The sequence below is a fragment of the Hakea prostrata genome, chromosome 10, assembly GCF_041222555.1.
Source record: "Hakea prostrata isolate BN-2017 chromosome 10, UWA_Hpros_2, whole genome shotgun sequence".
Lineage (NCBI taxonomy): Eukaryota > Viridiplantae > Streptophyta > Magnoliopsida > Proteales > Proteaceae > Hakea > Hakea prostrata.
Genome location: NC_142609.1, coordinates 40,604,871 through 40,620,634, shown reverse-complemented (window position 1 = coordinate 40,620,634; position 15,764 = coordinate 40,604,871). Strand labels below are relative to the sequence as shown.

The 15,764-nt window shown below is 39.3% G+C and overlaps 2 protein-coding genes across 2 annotated transcripts in view; one reads left to right on the top strand and one right to left on the bottom strand.

The window, feature by feature from the left end:
- Nucleotides 1-8,007, top strand: part of LOC149002967 (DUF21 domain-containing protein At1g55930, chloroplastic-like) — a 30,160-nt gene extending 22,153 nt beyond the window's left edge. The window contains exons 13-14 of the mRNA XM_089138538.1: nt 4,277-4,456; nt 6,313-8,007. Of these exons, the coding sequence (XP_088994664.1) occupies nt 4,277-4,456; nt 6,313-6,567 (435 nt within the window). The 3' untranslated portion in view covers nt 6,568-8,007. The remainder of the gene's footprint in view (nt 1-4,276; nt 4,457-6,312) is intronic.
- A 4,038-nt stretch (nt 8,008-12,045) lies between these two features.
- On the bottom strand, nt 12,046-13,833 carry LOC149002966 (chlorophyll a-b binding protein 5, chloroplastic). The gene is made up of 2 exons (XM_089136837.1): nt 13,555-13,833; nt 12,046-12,821 (listed from the first exon to the last, which is right to left on the bottom strand). Exons 1-2 carry the CDS (start codon nt 13,695-13,697, stop codon nt 12,170-12,172), a joined length of 795 nt encoding a protein of 264 aa, XP_088992963.1. The 5' UTR covers nt 13,698-13,833; the 3' UTR covers nt 12,046-12,169.
- Between the last annotated feature and the right edge of the window lie 1,931 nt (nt 13,834-15,764).

Sequence of the window (15,764 nt, the reverse complement as noted above, 5' to 3'; positions counted from 1 at the left end):
TCACTGCCTATGAGATTTGGTGAGTGCTATTTGATACTTCTCTTCAGTGTCCCTATTTTTGCTTCCTGTTGCTTTCTGGTAAAGTTCCATTAACCGTTATCACTTCCTCTCTCTCTCTCGCTAACTCATGTATATACAACCCCCCCCCCTCCCCAAGTTCCCCTCCACACTGACCACAACAGCCAGCCCAAAACACAAACCCACCACCCCAACAAAACCCCCAGAAAAGTTTTCCTTCATGGGTATGTGTGGATCTTCCTTTCATGGATAATAGAAGAGAGGGTTGGGAGAAATATACCCTCAGATGTCAGAAATACTGCATTGTATGCCTTTCATGCCTTTTCTGGAATTTCAGATATAATACTTGCAAAGAGAAATTTAAAATGTTCAATAGTTATTTAGCTATATCCTATGAGAAATCTGTTGAACTGATCACTCATGTTGTTATCCTTCTGTAGAGATACAGTTCCTTTGCTTGCTACAAGGAGAAATCTTTTTCTCACTGTCTAGAAGTGGTGGAAATTGGTAGGACTGTAGGACAAACCCTAGGTTCAGATCACTTACCTGTATGCCTTCCATGCCTTTTCAGGAATTTCAGATATAATACTTGCAAAGAGAAATTTAAAATGCTCAATAGTTTTTTTTTTTTTTTTTTTTTTGGGGGGGGGGGGGAAAGAATGCTCAATAGTTATTTAGCTTTGTCGTGTGAGAAATCTGTTGAACTGATCACTCATGTTGATATCCTTCTATAGAGGTACATTTCCTTTGCTTTGCTACAGGGAGATATCTTTTTCTCACTGTCTAGAAGTGGTGGAAATGGGTAGGACTGTAGGACAAACCCTAGTTTCAGATCACTCATCTATATGCCTTTCTTGCCTTTTCAGGAATTTCAGATATAATACTTGCAAAGAGAAATTAAAAATGTTCAATGGTTATTTAGCTGTATCATGTGAGAAATCTGTTGAACTGATCACTCATGTTGGTATCCTTTTGTAGAGGTACATTTCCTTTGCTTGCTACAAGGAGAAATATTTTTCTCTGTCTACGAGTGGTGAAATAGGTAGGACCTTTAACCCTCCCCCCCACCCCCCCAGCACAAAAAAAAGGAAAGAAGAAGAAATAGATAGGACCGTAGGACAAACCCTTGGTTCAAATCACTCACCCCTTTACTGGATGATGCAAATAAATCACCTATATCGGCTTATTTTTGTAGAAACAAGCTTTGTGTGAGGTACTAAGTAAATGTTGGTGATGTAACCAGGGAGGATCTGGTGGTATAATACCTTCACACCTAGTAATACTTTTAGGGTTTTGGGAATGGGAAGGGAAGGAGTATCTAGTGGTGTAATACCTTCACAGTTAGTAACACTGGCACACAACTTCTGATGTTGCCTCAGTTCAATTAGGCAAATCTTCCAGGGTCTATAGGGCAACATCTACTTGAGGCCCAAAACAATGGGCTGTAGTGAATTTGGGTATGGCCTATGGGATGGTCTTTGAAAGTAGATCCCTGTGAAGTTGAACCAGTAATCTCCAAACCCTGGACGGAACAGATTGGGTAGTGTTGGGTTTATATGGGCAGTTTTGAGAGTGTCCAGTAAATGGGGTGCATTTGGGGGAAGTTTTTCAAGATAACTTATGGGGGTTTAATGATGTGAGAATGATATGAAACTTGGATGGAGTCTGCTCACCAATTTCATCAGGTTTGGATGGTGGAACATTCTTTTTCTTTCTCTTCTATTTTTTTAATTTGTTGGGTGAATAAAAGTACATTATAAACAGCCCAATAGGGAGAATATTTGGAGGAAGGTGGAGAAACCATCTGTTGTTGGAGCCTAGGAGACAAGCAAGGAGGTGTTTAGACCCTAGGTGACAACAATACGACTGTTCTTTGGGGATTCTACAGCAGGCTTGCACGAGAAAAGAAATCTTGGAGTCGACGTCCCTGCAGATGGCTTTTTAAATCTGATTGGCAGATCTGGAGTTGGAAGACCATTTGCGGAAGTTCCTCTTCATCCAAAAATGAGAGATGCACATGCTGAGAAAGAGCTTCCCCATCACATCAGCGAAAGTTGAACCCCAAAGGAGGAGGTGAACCACCAGCGTTCCGTCTTGAAAGGGTGAGGATGTCTGCTAGCCCAAATGGAAGCAAGGGCGAGGGACTAGATGGGCCTGGTAAAAGGGCAGCTAAGGAAGAGGTTGTTGGGAATTAAGATCTTCCAGCCAAGGGAAAAAGATACAGGAGGGACTGACTTGAATGGGATTGGAAAATGAGAGATGCTGGACATTGAGTTTGATGAATAATGATTTTGAAGGTAAAAGTGGGTTCCTAAATCAAGAAGGTGGCAGATCTGGAGCATGGCAGGTTTTTTGCGACTGCAGTATGGACTGAAGATTAACAGTATGATGGTGGTATGGTGGCTGATTTTAGATGGAGAGTGATGGCTGGTGATAAGTTGTGAATTTTTTGGTGTAGGGTGAAAAAGGGGATCAAACCAGTGGTAGGGAATTTCAAAGAGAAAAATGAAGGGGAATTAGTAGGCGGAAGGGGTAGGCTGCCATTAATCACTATTCCTGGACCTAGGGTGTTGTAGATGCTGGGATTCAAGTGAATGTGGAGTGTCGAAGGCTGTCCTTTCACCCACAGCAAGTATCTAGACTTGATCTCACCATAGAACTTTAGGAGTCTTTTTGGTCTTTTGGACCTTCGGTGACCAAATTGAACAAAACCGGTATTGCAGCAGCAAAACACAAGAGAGTACTTGAATGAGAAGCTTTTTTAGTCATGTCAATGTTTGGTGTCTTCCCATCCACTGGAGGCTGCTTATTTATACATCATATGTCTTAATCTGATTTGGACTCCAAAGTGGATTTTAACTCAAAATTAGAAACTGACACAAAGTAGGAACTAGTTGACTTAGACTAGGATACTTGAAACATGAATAAAAACATAAGAAAAGACTATTCTGCCTTTATAACTCAAGTTGGACAGAATCTACTAGACAAGACCTATTGAAGTAATTAATCAACCTAATTTTATACTTGGCCTAGACACTTAATTCTTAGGCCCATATAGGCCCATAATCACATAAACCTATGGAACAAAGGCCTAGCACCCATTTTACCAACCCTAGGTTGATTTCATAGCAAATAGGTCAATTTGGTGTGGTTATCTGTATCAGCTTCCCTTTATAAGGAAAAGTATGGTGATTGGTGAATGTGAAAATGGAGGAGTTCCACTTCTCACTGTGTTGGTGTATTTGTTCCTAATTGGAGTATTCCTTGGGAGAAGGACCCAACAATGGGATCACATTTTTGACTGGGACATTTGGAATGCATCCAAGTGAGCTTAAAATAGTGAGAAGTGGAGGAGATTGCCAGAGAAAATTATTCTATTCCATGATTCTGATGGTCATTTGTTGTCATCCTAGCTGAGTATATTATATACTACATAACCCTTAACTGTCTGCCATGCTTTTGCTTCGTTGAGTCTGTTTCTTCCTGACTTGTAGTCTGAACTGAGATCATGATTGTTAATATGGTTGTCTGCATAGTAGTGCTCATAGATTTACCTGGGCATCTTCTCAAAAAAGCACTTCTTGTAGTTTAGTTGGCTGTGGATTGATTTGCACTAAACCTTCTACCACACAAGGAGTAGGAGGCAGGTTTGGCTGTTCTAGCATGCCATGCATTACTCCATTTCCTGAAAATATTTGAACAAGAAGTTCCTAAGCCTACTGACTGAAGCTTAGATTGGTATTTTAATGGGCTGTCCTTTCTCCTTCCCTTTTATTGTCAGGAAATTGAGCAGGTAACAGATACAACCATTCATCTGAGATTTTTTTTTGGATGGATTTAAAATTCTTTTTGGATGAATACCCTGCAACCCTGATTACCAGGGAAATCTAGCAATTTTCTTATTTCCTTGGTTAGGAACAAGAGTCCTGGTCTCATAAGTTATGGAGGACCATTCCTATGTCAGAAGGTGCTGCTGGACTGCCGAAGCTGTTACTTTGGTTGTTGAGAGACTTATGTTGCACTGTGAAACTCAAGAAATAATTGTGCATTCTAGTCCATCCCTCCGTGGCATATTTTATATTTATTATTTTGCACTGGATGCTGTTGTAGAGTAAATCATAACACACTGAAACTCAAGAAATAGTTGTCCTCTCTCTCTCTCTCTCTCTCTCTCTCTCTCTCGCTTCGAACACACACACGTGCTTTTTCTGCTAGGTTTAATAAATTCTAATTTACACATGGCATCTTCTCTAACCAGGAACACCAGTATGAGACTGTATCAGGTTTTATCTGTGAGGCATTTGGATATATTCCCAGGACAGGTGAGACTATAAAAGTTGTACTTGAAAAGGCAAACCGGGAGGAGAATGATGAGTATAACGAAGCAGATTCTGAACGCCATGATCACAAGGAAAAGTATCAGACTTATAAACTTGAGGTATAGCTTATAGTAATATTGTAGGTGTAGTTGCTTGACAGTTTGAATACTTAAGAGTTCATTTTGCATCACTTGTGTATTTTCATGTTTAGCAGGCATGGTTGCTAGTTCTGGGGTTGGTCTCCAATTACTTAGCATGTTATATTTGCATCTAGGAATTGGTTTCTGCTGTCATTTGAATCTTTGATTGAATGCCATGAAAATTAAGTTCTGAGTCAAGATATAGAGTAGAAGTATCCATGAATTAAATCCCTGTATATAGACAGTAGCACAATAGATGTAGCGAGCAATCTCAGAAAACCTTGAAGGCAACAAAACCCCCGTCGAAACACCCCCCCCCCCCCCCCCCAAAAAAAAAAAAAAAAAAATAAAAAAAATAAAAATTTAACATTAGTTCAGATTAAGTTAGATGGAAGAAAGGACTCACTGAGCCGGGATCATTAACTAATACTAAAATAAAAGTATATAGAAAAGAACTATCTTTTCTTTATACTATATACTTTCCCCCGTTCTGTTGCTACCACGAGCCTTACGCAATTGATCGCATCATATAGATATCCCTTCAACACAACATAGGTCATGAAAAGGATCTTGGAGACCCACCAAAGCATGAAAGCCAGACATTACCTTACCAAAGCCTTGCTAAGCAACAAAGGCTCAGCCAGGGCACAGGAGAACATTGGTCCCGGGGGGTTGGGGGTGGTAAAATAACATAGATTAGAAAACTCATTCGATTCCAGGTTGACGGGTCAGGGGGATCTTCTTACCAGGGATCGATCAGGAGTTTTGGTGAAAGATGAAAGTTTCGGGGGCGTCTCTACTAGTGAGATTCGCTTGATGGCAAAAATCACGCTCTTTCAACAGTTATTCTGTTTTGGAAGAGAGTAGGACCCCGCCAGAGAGTCAAACTCAAGTAATTCATTTGGACAGCTGAGCTTATTGGAATGATTTCTTTTTTCTTACTTGGATCTCCATGGGGCTGGTGCATGGATGTTACTAGGTTCAGTAGATTTGTCCCTATTCCAAAAGCTGTGATCAACATAAGATGAGGGATGTAATTTTATTATGTTCCTATTTTCATTGTCTGACTTAAACTTGAAATCTTCTCAAGCCTAAAATATTGTGGGGGTTTAATTGGTTTTTGTACGTGATTTTCTCATTTTGGCTTCTTCTTATCTTTTTAATTCTTCACCATTACATTGTAAATATTTACTGTTGTCCTTGTCACTTTGACTCTTTTCTTTTCTGTTATTCTGTTTTAAATTCATGATTTTATTTATCAAAAGCTCCAGAATCTATTGGAAGTCCCAAATTCTAGCAAACGTATACAGAAACTGAATGCTGAAAACTGTCAACATGTTTACTGATGTTAGTAACTGAATCATCAAAGAATTTCTTAGTAATGGGCCCCCCTGAAATTCTTCTTGCGTGGTGTGAAAATGCCGCATAATATGGTTGCCCTGCTTGATTCTGATTTAAAATCACTTGAGAAGGAAAATGAAAAACAAAGGCAAGTATCAAATTTAAGATAATCTTTATGATCTTTTAAAAACCCTTTCAGGAATCAATCTCTGGACACCCCTGTACTGGAAGTAAAATGCTTTGCATGCCGTTAACTGCCTTATTTGGGAAAACATTACAGGATCATCCATCTTCTTGGGTTGGGTGGATCTCATTGGCCTGCGTCCTGTCAGGCCATTTGGGTGATTAGGTTTTATTGGAAGGAACAAAATCTGTATATTTGTTTATCTGATCTATATTGAGTAGCATAGTAAACTGGCCACTAGTGCTGACTTTGGCAGTACTATCATAACATTTCTACTAAAATCTGTCTCAAATTTTCTTTTGCATTGCAGATATTGGCAGGAAATGCAAGAAAGGTTAGTGCTGTTCGATTTGAACGAGTAAATCAGGATGATGAAACATTAGAGACCAAAGAAGTAACTCGTTTGGTACCTAGAATCATGAAAAGAAAATGGAAGGGTGACGAAGACTCAAATAAGGGTGAGTGCATTGACATTCCATCCCAGGAGAGACAAGAGGATGAGGGCCTTTATGTTGGTGTAATTGCTGAACATGAAGATGATTATGACAAAATTAATAAACAGTAGTGAATACTCCTTGATTCTTCCTTTTCATACAGCAGCAAGAGTAAGTTGAAAAGAGTGAACAAAAAAGAGCTAACAAGAGGGAGGGGAGAACTAGCATGTAAGTTTTGGTTACAGATGAAGAGAAGTATCAACATCGGTATCATCAAGATTATTCAATGTGTGCGAATTGGCTTTATCTCTGGGCTGAAAGTTCATGAGTGGGGGAGCCTCAACAGCTTGATAATCGGCATGGTTGACCTGTGAATCGGCTCTGTAGGATAGTGAACCTTGGTGAGGTTGCCCAGCTGGATCTACCAATTCAGGATGGAACGATAGCCTGGATGTCTCAGGATGCACGGTTGGAGTGATTCGTTCCAAGTCAACCAACCATCTCAACAGTTCTTTCTCTTCTCTCATCGCCTTAACCCTCTGCAACTGCCTGAACCTCTCTTGCAGGAGAGCAATAGAGGAACTGATAGAAGTGTTATCGTTTTTCCTACCCATGGTGGGATGACTCTTGTTATGGATACCGGTTCGATTGATTCTTACATAGCCTTAAAAGGCTGTGTGCATATATATATATATATAGGAAAGTAATATTGTCGTGTGGCACTTACATATGCATTTTTAACATCTCTATAGATTCTGGGCTTTTAAAAAAAGGAGTAGAATCGGCAGCTGAGCTGCAAAGTCCAAGGAAGTAAGGTTATATGGCAATCTAAGGTGCGTTGTTTGGTGGATGTGCAGAGGGCCCAGCACTTTTCTAAGGTAGAAAAGGTTGAGGAGAAGAGTCCAAAAAGAAGGTGGAGTCTTGCATATGGAATGATGCCCTTGGAGAATAAGGTTTAGGCTTGCTTTATCGTCTTGTCTTGATGAGCTTTTGGTTGATGTTGCTTTTATTTTCTTATATCCATTCTAATGGGATTCTTCTTTATTTAATCCTTCTCACTCTTGTTCACTTGCTGGAAAATAAGTGCAGAGATGAGATATTCAGACAAGAAGGGGAATAAATCTTGTAGTTAATGATGTTTTGTTCTAATTCTTACCGATCAGAGGAAACGAAAACTCACCCCCAAAGAGGCCCCGCAAGTGAGAGAGAGACACGCCAAAGCTTGAAAGGGGATCTCACTTCCCAACGCTCTTTGTTTTGTCTTTGCGTTGGTGGAAGCTAATGGCGGAGCGTGGAAACCTATTGATGCTTGGGCAACTGAACATTCCCTCTATTTTGTTCTCGTCCATTTAAGTCGTCAATGTTTCGGTGATAGGACTCCGCATGCCCTAGGTGGTTACCTCCAAAGGCATTTATGTTTGATGGGCATGGCAAGGCTGCTAGAATGGATCTATCTGGGTGAACTATTCGTCATTTGTCCCACCTCAAGTACAGGCTCAGAGTTAATTTTAAACGTCGGATCCATGGCTGAAAATGAAACCTAGCAGTCAATTGATTCATGTTTGTTGTTCTAGAATCTACCCATTCTGGTCTGGTTCAAAGATGTTCCGAATCAAGGATCTGTGAGTAAGAAAAACAATACGAGTGTGCCACCTCTGAGGACTGGAAATCCACTTCCCAGATTTTGGATAACACAAATCCTCTTAAAGAATAATAAATGCCTAAGAGAATAAATGCTAGGTTAACTTTCGCTTATTGGACCTGGTCCTCTAGTTTTACTCTTATAGGCAAATATAATGTCTTTCTTGGAGAAGATGAGTCTTGACTATCGAATCTTTTTAGTTTGAATGAAGGGCCAGGATTAGGGGTGGTACCAATCTTGCTGGAGAAGCTAAGAGCTTGATGCACCTTCTCCCCAAACTGTCAGTGGTCCTATCCTACCAAGGCTTCAGATGTGACATGTCTCCTTCTGAACTCTAAACAAGCTGTAGGGAAGCAGCACCTAGTAAGATATGAAACAATTGGCGCCTCCCTCGATAAGCACATGACATTTAATGTTCAAGCGCAGAGTATTTAATGCTCTGACACACGTGCAGATAGAAATGGCCTGTCTCCCACTGACTCGTCTACTTTGCCGACAAGTGACATCCGAGACATTTCACTATGCACCTATGCCGATATGTCGAATCTTCCACGTGGCAAACCAGGAGGGTAGTTGAAGAAGACAAGTCATCCTCCCGGAAAATGTATACAGGAATGTAGCTAGCTGGCTCCTTTATCCGAATCGAAACTAGTTGTCCCAAGTCGAACAGTTCATATCGGTTTGGTGGTCTAACCAGAATTGGTACAACTATGTTCTTCAAATATGATTTGGTATCTGCATTGATTGGCAAATGGTGTACAAAGTTAAGGAGAATTCACATTTATAAGGTTGTATCCAGTGCATGAAGCTTCTGTAGTTAGTATGGCCTTTGAAAAAAATTAGATGTATGCAGTTTTATCCTTAATTTTGAGAGACCTCGTCTTTATACTCTAGTTTATAAGCTGAAGGAACCGAAACCATATCAACTTATGCTAAATCCCTTCGTCACTGTTTTTGGATCGTTCCATTTGATCGATGTGTGGCAAATTGCTATCCCAAAAATTAAAAGAAAAGTAAAAACATCTATGGCATATTCAACAATCATCTCTTCAGATAACATGATTTTGTTACTTCTACGAAAAATGGAAAAGGACTGAAATTGTTGAAGAACGATCCCCACATCCTGAAAAAGAGGTGGAAAATTTTGAGGACCATCCTAAAATTAGTCTCAATCTCTTGAATTATTCATTTTAACAGTTCACCCGGTAAGTAATTAAACTTTTCAAAAAAACAAAAAAACCTTTAAATGAAAATCCTATGTTCGACTTATTTTGTCTTCCCCCATTGTCTATGATCACTCTTCTTCCACTTTTGCATCTTCTCTACATGATTTTGATTCTTCCATAATTTCTCTCTCTCTCCTTCCATCTTCTCTTAGGATATACAAGTAATATTGGAAATAGATACATAATAAGGTGTAAAGGGATCAGATTCGGATCAGGATAATGGTAATACCATACCCGCATCCTATTATATTCTGACGGATTTGGATAATATCCTATTGGTTTTCGGTTGGATTCAGTTGGATTCGGATGATAATCGGATAACTATTTTCTAAGTAGATTCTTCTAAATGGTCATGTATACAGAGTTGAATATAGGTTTTCGATTACCTGTTGACATTTTTACAATTTTATTTGTGAGGTTAGGTTTGAAATTTAAGAATTTAGCAACTTTGGTAGTTATTTTAGTAGAAAATTTATAAAAATAGTCACATATCTCAATTAAAATAAAATCAAGAAAAATAAATCCAAATAAGTAACTTAATTGGATAATTTTATCGGACGGATTATAATCGGTAAGAAATGGGTATATTATATTCGCATCCTATTAGTAATCGGACGGATTCGGATACCGCTAAACCGATGCGGAGTGAATTTCGGTTATCCATTTACACCTCTAAATTAATAACTAATTGAGATTAAGAATGTTAGTAATAATGGGTCTGATTGACATATTAGTTAACTCTAGAGATGGAATTAATTTTAGGAGGTAACCCAAGGGATGGAGTTGGAAAATTTCCAATAAAAAAGTTAATGTTTTTGTAGTGTTGCTACGAAATCCTGTTCGTCCTTCCCTGTCAAATTCCTGCAAAACATGTGTTCGACCTTGGGGGGTCGAGGTACGTTTCCGACGATTAAGTCAGTACCAATGAGTTATGAACTCGATTACTTAATAGGAAACTCAAGCAATTGATCACAACATGAATCTGAATGCCTACCTTCTTCTGCCTACTTGTAGTGTTTATATAATTTAAGACAATAGAGTTAGATTAGGAATCTAACTACATAAAGAGTAATTTACCCGTCTCATTCTTCTAGACAATTGATTTATCGTAGAAGACTATCACGATGAACTTTTCTTGACCGGATGATCCGACCAACCTTTCTAGGCCGGATGGTCGGACCAGTTACCTTGTTAACTCGGTAAATTAGATCATGTTAGAGCTTCATAGCCTGTCTTGAGATAATGGTCGTTCCAGTCATTAATAGGTAGATAATCCTATTCCTATGGTTCTGGTCAGCCTAGGAATCTGGATTTCTCTACAGTGGCAAGCAAGCACCCGAAGTATTAGCAAATTGGGATTTTTAATAATATTACTTCACGTTGCTCTACCATACATTTAGGAGGGAAATATATGTTTGAACACTAGCGAAGTATATCCCTTATGCCCTTGCAAGCCAACATGCATAGACGATGATTCTCATCAAAGAAGGCATTCTACATCTAGATTGGAAGAGATGCAAGAAATTTAATTCCCTTTTTCCCCTGGAAGTCAACTAGAAAATGAGTCCAAACAAAGGAAAAAATCAATCATAAGAAGCCAAAGGGAGAAGACGAGTTTATTTTAAGACAGGGATGGGTATCCTTTCAAAAAGAAATTTAAGAACCAGATTATGGAAGCAAATTAATCAATCCATGCTTTTTGTCCATGGGTGTTGTTACTTGTTACTTAAGAAAGAGAAACACTAACAGATCTTATAAATCTAGAGAATCCATCAGTCTCACTCATTATCTGTTTTCTTTTATCTGGACAGAAGATAGGCAAGATCACGAATCATTTTAGGCAAGATAGGTGAGATTCTTTCTTCACGTAGAAGATCCACTACTGTTTTTTGTAACCGTGGTTCAAGGAAATGAGTTCGACTTTTTCTATCCTTCAACGTAGAGGTCTATCCTTCCTACTTATCTACTATATATTAAAAATAGGGTCCACATGAGATCTACTAGGAACTTCACCTTTGATTCGGTTTGTGCCACACCTCTACCCTAATGGGTAGAAGATCTGAACTCAGCATTGAGAACTTTTGCCAATAAGTGAGTCGGGTTTTTCAGCAGCTCAAACCCTAATTGAGTAAGGTCCTGTTTGGTTATTTGAGTTTGGAGATTCCAAAAATCTAGAGATTTCAAATCTATGGAGTCTGTAATTCATAAAATAATCTGTTTGGTTAGCTTGAATTTTTTTGAATGAAATCTGTAGATTCATCCTTAAAAAACATCTATGTAGTCATGATTCAAATATTTAGCGTTTTTATAGTAGAGTGAAATAATCTCTAGATTTCACCTTATACCCATAAATCTATAGATTCACGTTTTTAATGTAAAAATGTGAATCCCTAGATTTCATGAATCTAGAGATTCACAAAACCAAACAGGTATAAATCTTCCATTTGTGAAGTTAGAGATTTGAAATCTCTGAATTCATGTAACCAAACAGGCCCTAAAGGAATCTCTAAATGCAATTTGAACTAATAGGGGTTAAACCTGTTATGCACTTGGATGTGCATGATGATGAGCAGGAGGAAATGGTGTGACATTTCCCCTTAATTCATTCTTTCCCATCTGTAATTGGATTACATAATGCTCTTGTGACATGCATTGCTTTTATTTTAGTTAACTGCTGGATGCATTCCTTTTCCTTAAAAGGACTTTTTTGCAAAGTAAGGATGCAAGGCTGATAGCAGATAGAACCCAAAGCATTAATTTCCCATAAAATAACACTGATTATTGAACAAACCCTAGAAGACATAACATTTGAAGCACACACCAAATAAAGGAGAGGGGATAGGGGGAGCTTGATTTCAATCAAATTCACTTGCCAGGAACGAAGTTAGTTGCGTAAGCCCAAGCGTTGTTGGCCGCCGGATCGGCGAGGTGGTCGAAAAGGTTCTCAATCGGTCCTTTCCCTGTCACAATAGCCTGAACAAAGAAACCAAACATGGAGAACATAGCCAGCCTTCCATTCTTGATCTCCTTCACCTTCAACTCTGCAAAAGCTTCTGGGTCGTCAGCCAAGCCCAATGGGTCAAATGCTCCACCAGGGTACAGAGAGTCCAATCCTTCTCCAAGTGGGCCTCCACCAACTCTGTATCCCTCAACGAAGCCCATGAGCACAACCTGGCAGGCCCATATTGCAAGGATACTCTGGGCATGGATCAAGTTCGGGTTGCCCAGGTAGTCGAGTCCGCCTTCGGAGAAGATCTGAGCTCCGGCTTTGAACCACACTGCCTCGCCGAATTTGACGCCATTCTTTGAGAGGATCTCGGGGAAGACACATCCGAGTGCTCCGAGCATCGCCCACCGGCAGTGGATAACCTCGAGTTCACGGTTCTTGGCAAAGGTTTCCGGGTCAGCAGATAACCCGGCAGTATCCCACCCGTAATCTCCAGGGAATTCACCAGTCAGGTATGAAGGGGTCTGCTCAGAGAATGGGCCCAAGTATTTGGGCCTGTCTGGGCCGTACCTAATTTATTTTCCCGAGTTAGAAAAAGATAAATTAACATTTCCAATGAAACTTTTGGATGGCTGAAGAGTCCAGAGCACGTGCTCCCATGACGCTTCTTCATCATACACTAGGAGTGGGTCTCATATAGGACCGAAGAATCTCACATTTGATTTATTTTATTAATACTCAAATGTGAACCTTACCCCTAATATATGATGGAGAAACGTTAAGGGGCACATACATGGAAAAACTCATGACCAGAGCCAATCAACCGGTGCCATCCTTAACCAATACCAAACTGATACATATCGCTGATATGGTTGAATTGAATCCAACTTCGATCAACCGACGTATTGCTGGTATGGTTGGGTTGAGTCCACCTAATCAGCCGATACGTATCAGTATAGGCAATGAACCAACAAGGGTACCAAAATTTGTATTTTACAAAACTTCGAGAAAGTTGACTCAGGATCTGTAGCCAAGGCCATGGAATTCTGGCATTCACTGTGGATCAATGGATTCGTTTTCAGGTTTTTAAAACAATTAAGAAGCAGTATTTGTTTCTACTGCTTTTGATCTAACGAATACCACAGTCGACCTCCAAAAAGGGAAGTGATTCTCATGATAGAAACAGAAACAGTTCGCTTCAGAGTGAAAAATGTCAGAAACACTCCATCGCCATAGAACCAAATCTCATTCAGTGATTCAGAATTGAGAAAGAATCCTGAAATCAGAGTATAACAGTACTTACCAGATGCTCTGTGGAGCACTTTTAACTGTGCGACGCATGGTGAAACGGCCACCGGAGGTTCCGAACTTGCGAACAAGCTCATTCTGCTGCTTCAGAGCTGTCTGCCCTGCGAAAGCTGAGTGTTGGAATGCGGAAGTTGCCATTGCTCCTTTTTTTTCTAGGGTTTCTGTTTATTCCTAATTTCTACAACGAAATGCACTGAGGCCTTGCTCTCTCGCACACACGGAATTGAAACTACTAAGCAAAGCTTGTGTTTGTGAATTGTGAGTGGTGTGACTTGTGAGAGAACCTCTAAAATAGGAGAGACGAGAGAATGCTATGGATGATGGATGAGGATAATCTGCCACGTCAGCACTTTCTCATTGGTCCTCTAACCTCTCGAATCAGGATTCGAGGATATCATCCATCCACCCATCCCATCTATACTGTTTCTCTTCATGGCTTCTATAGGTCGTCGTTTTGCCACGTGGAACAAGAACATCTCCTATCGGGACCCACACTTACACATTATCTCATCTTAGGATTTAGGATAGTGACAAAAATTAGACCCTGAATTAGGCCCAAGTAGGGTTGTAAATAGATATTCAAAATCCGCTCCCTAATTCGCATCCGCATTCATATTCTTTTAGTAGTATCCGAATCCGTTCAATTACTAATGAGATGTGGATGTTGGTATACCCTTTTCTTACCATTATTATCCGTCTAGTAAAATTATCCGATTAAGTTATTTATTTGTATTTATTTTTCTTGATTTTATAATTTTTTACTTGAAATCTATGACTATTTTTATAAACTCTCTACTAAAATAACTATCAAAGTTGCTAAATTCTTAAATTTCAAAATTAGCCTCACAAATGTTAACAGGTAGTCTAAAACTTATATTCAATCTGTGATTCTGTATACATGCCTATATAGAAGAATCTATTTAAGAAAATAATTATCCAATTATCATTTGAATCCAATTGAATCCGTCCGAAAACTGATAGGATATTATTCGAATCCGTCTGAATATAATAGGATGCAAATATGGTATTACTACTATCCGATCCAAATCCGATCCGTTTACGCCCCTGGGCCTAAGGTGGAAATGGATTTATACCTAAGAGCATTAAGGACAATTCATTTGAGGAGAACCATGTAATCCTCTGCCATTTCTTCACTACACAACAAGAGTGAGACCTACCTTGAAATATTAACAAAAATAATTAGAGTTGAGACTTTTAGTGGATCTCATCCATGTTGTGTGGTGGAGAAATGTTAGAGAAAGACATTGTTCTCCCCTACCAAGGAGATGATCCAAACTCTTTAGGCACGCTTTGTTTGCAGAAGTGGGGTGGAAAAAAATGAGTAGAAAAATAAATCTATGAGACTCATATGTAGTGGAGAGTGTCAACTCAACTTTGTGTGAGTGGGGTAAGGTAATAAAAATAAAAAATAAAAGGATTTTGTAGAAAAATTTTAAATCTTAGTCCCACTTTTGATGTTTCTCTCACTTTTCTACAAAGTCCCACTAAATATGTAAGATTTTGAAAAGGGATAGGATAGAAAAAGTAACATGTTACATCAGAAGACAAGCTTCCTACCAGTTTTTGCCAACTTTCCCACTCCATTAAAAGATGGGATTGGGGTTTGAAAAGCCTACACCTAGCCTGTCCTTTTCTACAGCCCTCATCTAAGGTGCAATATAGTTGGGTTGGCCAAGGCCAGACCTTAGACCTTGATGGGCTTACCCTACCCCTTATGTAATGACTTTCACACTCGTTTTTAATTAGCATTCGTCGGTTAAATCATATTGTCGATGTGTTAGATTCACCTAGTACAACCTAAAATGAAACCAAGAATAGGATTTGGTAGAGAAAAACACTCTCAGCAAATAGCCAACGATTTTAGGGTTTAAGAATCCCCAGAAATTGTGGTAGGTCGCTCCCACCCTTTAGTTTTTGAAAGGCTTGGGCTTGTGGACATAGGACTTCTGGTGTGTTTCATCTCGGTTGTTCTTGCAGAGTACCTAATTCAAATGTTGCAATCTTTCCTGCAGAGCCTAATAGTGTATAATTGATCAAACTCTCAAGTCTCAACCCAGAAAAGAGGAGTATAATTGATCACACATTCACACCTATATTACATGAAGAATTCTTCGATGTTTTGAAAGAATGAACGACCAAGAGCTCTTATGAGGCCATTAATTGGCCTAGCATCTAGCGATGTAA